The sequence below is a fragment of the Natrix helvetica genome, assembly GCF_964273705.1.
Source record: "Natrix helvetica genome assembly, chromosome: 13".
Taxonomy (NCBI): Eukaryota; Metazoa; Chordata; class Lepidosauria; order Squamata; family Natricidae; genus Natrix; species Natrix helvetica.
Genome location: NC_138557.1, coordinates 8,119,547 through 8,122,588, shown reverse-complemented (window position 1 = coordinate 8,122,588; position 3,042 = coordinate 8,119,547). Strand labels below are relative to the sequence as shown.

The 3,042-nt window shown below is 48.8% G+C and overlaps 2 protein-coding genes across 4 annotated transcripts in view; both read right to left on the bottom strand.

Annotated features, from left to right (window-relative positions):
• Positions 1-3,042, bottom strand: part of LOC309398746 (lysosomal dipeptide transporter MFSD1-like) — a 332,444-nt gene that overhangs the window by 176,272 nt on the left and 153,130 nt on the right. The gene's annotated exons all lie outside the window — the stretch shown is intronic.
• IFT140 (intraflagellar transport 140) overlaps positions 571-3,042 on the bottom strand; it is a 74,995-nt gene continuing 72,523 nt past the window's right edge. For all 3 annotated transcript variants that reach the window (XM_081965879.1, XM_081965878.1, XM_081965877.1), the window contains exons 29-30: positions 2,101-2,242; positions 571-973 (exon numbers count right to left, since the gene is read on the bottom strand). In XM_081965879.1, coding sequence (XP_081822005.1) covers positions 773-973; positions 2,101-2,242 — 343 coding nt within the window. In that variant the 3' untranslated portion in view covers positions 571-772. The remainder of the gene's footprint in view (positions 974-2,100; positions 2,243-3,042) is intronic.

The following is a 3,042-nucleotide window of genomic DNA, read 5'->3' as shown; positions in this document are numbered from 1 at the left end:
CAGGCTCTATTTTTCTAAAGGGTTTCGTTCTTTACAAAGGATTCTGCGGTCAAAGAAAGTGGATCCACTAGACAAATTCAGTCATCTTAACAGGAGAGCCTGTTAGGACATGCATTCAATTTCGCAGCTATTCAGATTGTTGGCTGAGCAGGTAGAAAAACAGCCAGGGAAAGGATTGAAGCTGTGAAACGGTCCCCTTGTCAGTCCACAGGAGTGCCGATTTACCACCGGCTTAAGGACTTGGCAGCACAAGGAAACAAGAGCCAATAGCCAGCCATCGACATCCCAGTCAACCATTAAGAAGCCACACCTAACCATGTACCACATAAATACTATGCATAGAATAGCCCAAAGCACATGTTCCAGTAGAGACACATTCCCCGAGGATGAGCTCCAGCACGAGTCCGAAAGCTCGGAAGACTAAATCTCTGGTCCCAGTGGATCAATCCAGACTGGAGCCTTTTAAGATTGCCTAGAATTCAGTTTATTCCCGCTATTTTGTATTACTCTTCTGCTATTCCCAGCCTCTTGTTCTTCGGGTTTAAGGCCGCACAAAATGACACAAGCGAGTTGTGTATCGAAAATATTTAATACGAATATGAAGAATACATCTTTGAAACCGTCTCGGAGTATTTTAAAAGGGATATAAAAAAAACCCGTGGCCTTTGGAATGCCCAGGTTCCAAGGATCGACAGGATTACAGAGCAAGGCTGAGTCCGTTGGTCTTTCCCCCTCACCACACCCGAAACACGGCGGTGTGCCCCTGAGCCGTTCAGGAGGGCTCTGCTTCGTCGGCCACTTCTTCGATCTCTTTGTCCTCCACGCTGTTGTGACGAACTCTCTCTGGAGCGGCGTTTCGGCTGAGCGGGATGCCCAGTCCTCGGTGCACAGCCTCGACCGTCTGTTGGTTGACGTAGTAGCTGAGATTCACGCAGGGGATTTTCTTCCGCATATCTTCCAGGTACCGATAGGCCTGATGAAAAAGAAGGGAACGGCGTTCACAGGCTATTCTACGGTATGAGCCCAACCCAGAACACTTAAGTGGCTGGAGATGCCTCGGCCAACTTAACTCTGTACTCTGGATTAATACAGTGGCCCCCAACCTTCTGGGCGTGAGGGACCAGTTCCATGGAAAAAGCTTTTTCTGTGGACCGGAGGGGCGTGGTTTTGCATGCTGCCTGCACCCTGTGGATGGGGCATTGCTTGTTTGCGCAGACCAGTTACTGGCATGCCAGGGCCCTGTGCCAGTCCACGGACCGGGGATTGGGGACCCCTGGATTAATACAGGTGGTCCTCGACCTACAATCCTTAAGCCATGGTGGTGCAGGGTGAGAGTGTAAAACTGCAGGCTACTTCGGTCTGGCTGCTGGCTGCCTGCAATTTGGCAGTTCAAATCTCAGCAGGCTCAAGGTTGACTCAGCCTTCCATCCTTCCGAGGTGGGTAAAATGAGGACCCAGATTATTGGGGGGCAGGAGGCTGACACTGTAAATGCCTAGAGAGGGCTGTAAAAGCCCTGTGAAGCGGGATATAAGTCTAAGTGCTATTTCTATTCCTGTACATTTTAACGCTGTCTCTTCTTTGCTCAAACGCTAGAGAGCACCTGGGGGTTTGAGAAGAGCAGTTCCTTTTGGCCTGTAATTCTGGCTTCCCTGTTTGAAAGTGGGCCATGTGGATGCTTCCTGCTGGAAGCGTGTGAATCATCTCTTCTCCAGATGGCCCTGCATAATTGCTTCCTCTGACTTCCTCTCTCCCCATCCATCCAGGTGGGGAGAAGAGGTACCAGAATACTGTCGAATGGTAACATAGCAACGCCCGGATTAACAAAACGATGGGCTCAATTACTGTCCCAATTCAAGGGCTACCTATAATAGCAGTATATACTTTCCAAGCACTCACAATTTCAGGCAAATCGTTAAAATGTACTGCCCAAACCAACGCGTGGCATAAACAGTCAAATGAATAATACTTTAGGAATGGTCACCGTTTGTAACCGAGAGAAGCGTTTAATTGCGACGTCCTCCTGCCAGTATCTGCAGCTGTAAAGGGCTGTGGACGTTGCTGAATAAGAATCATTTAAAGTGGTTTGTGGAGAGACTCACCATCTGGAATTCTTGCATCTGCAAATGATGCTCCACCAGGAATCCAAGCACATCCCCCAGGCGGATGGTGGTGTCAAGATCAGGTTCTCCCAGGAGCAGTTCGCACTGCCTGATGGCCTCTTTAGGGTCCTCGGAGTAAAGCCTAAGAGGGAGGGAAAAAAAACACACCAGCAACAAAGATGAATAGAGCCGTGGTGGCGCAGTGGTGAGAGTGCAGTACTGCAGGCTACTTCTGCTGCCTGCCGGCTGCCTGCAATTTGGCAAATCGAATCTCACCAGGCAGAAGGTTGACTCAGCCTTCCATCCTTCCGAGGTGGGTAAAATGAGGACCCGGATTGTTGGGGGCAAAAGGCTGATTCTGTAAACCCCTTAGAGAGGGCTGTAAAAGCACCGTGAAGTGGTACATACAATGCAATAGCAGAGTTGGAAGGGACCTTGGAGGTCTTCTAGTCCAACCCCCTGCCTAGGCAGGAAACCCTATACCGTTTCAGACAAATGGCTATCCAACATCTTCTTAAAGACTTCCAGTGTTGGGGCATTCACAACTTCTGGAGGCAACTTCTGTTCCACTGATTAATTGTTTTCACTGTCAGGAAGTTTCTCCTAAGTTCTAAGTTGCTTCTCTCCTTGATTAGTTTCCACCCATTACTTCTTCTTCTACCCTCAGGTGCCTTGGAGAATAGTTTGACTTATAGTACTGTAGCTATTGCTATGATTAGGGGACGGGAAGCTAAAACATGTGAAGAACAGTTGCAGGAACTGGCTATGTCTAGTTGAATGAAAAGAAGGACCAGGGAGACATGATAGCAGAGTTCCAATGTTTGAGGGGCTGCTGCAAAGAAGAGGGAGTCAAGCTACGTATTCTCCAAAGCAGAGCAGGGCAGGACAAGAAGCAATGGGTGGAAACTAATCAAGGAGAAGAGCAACGTAGAACTAAGAAAC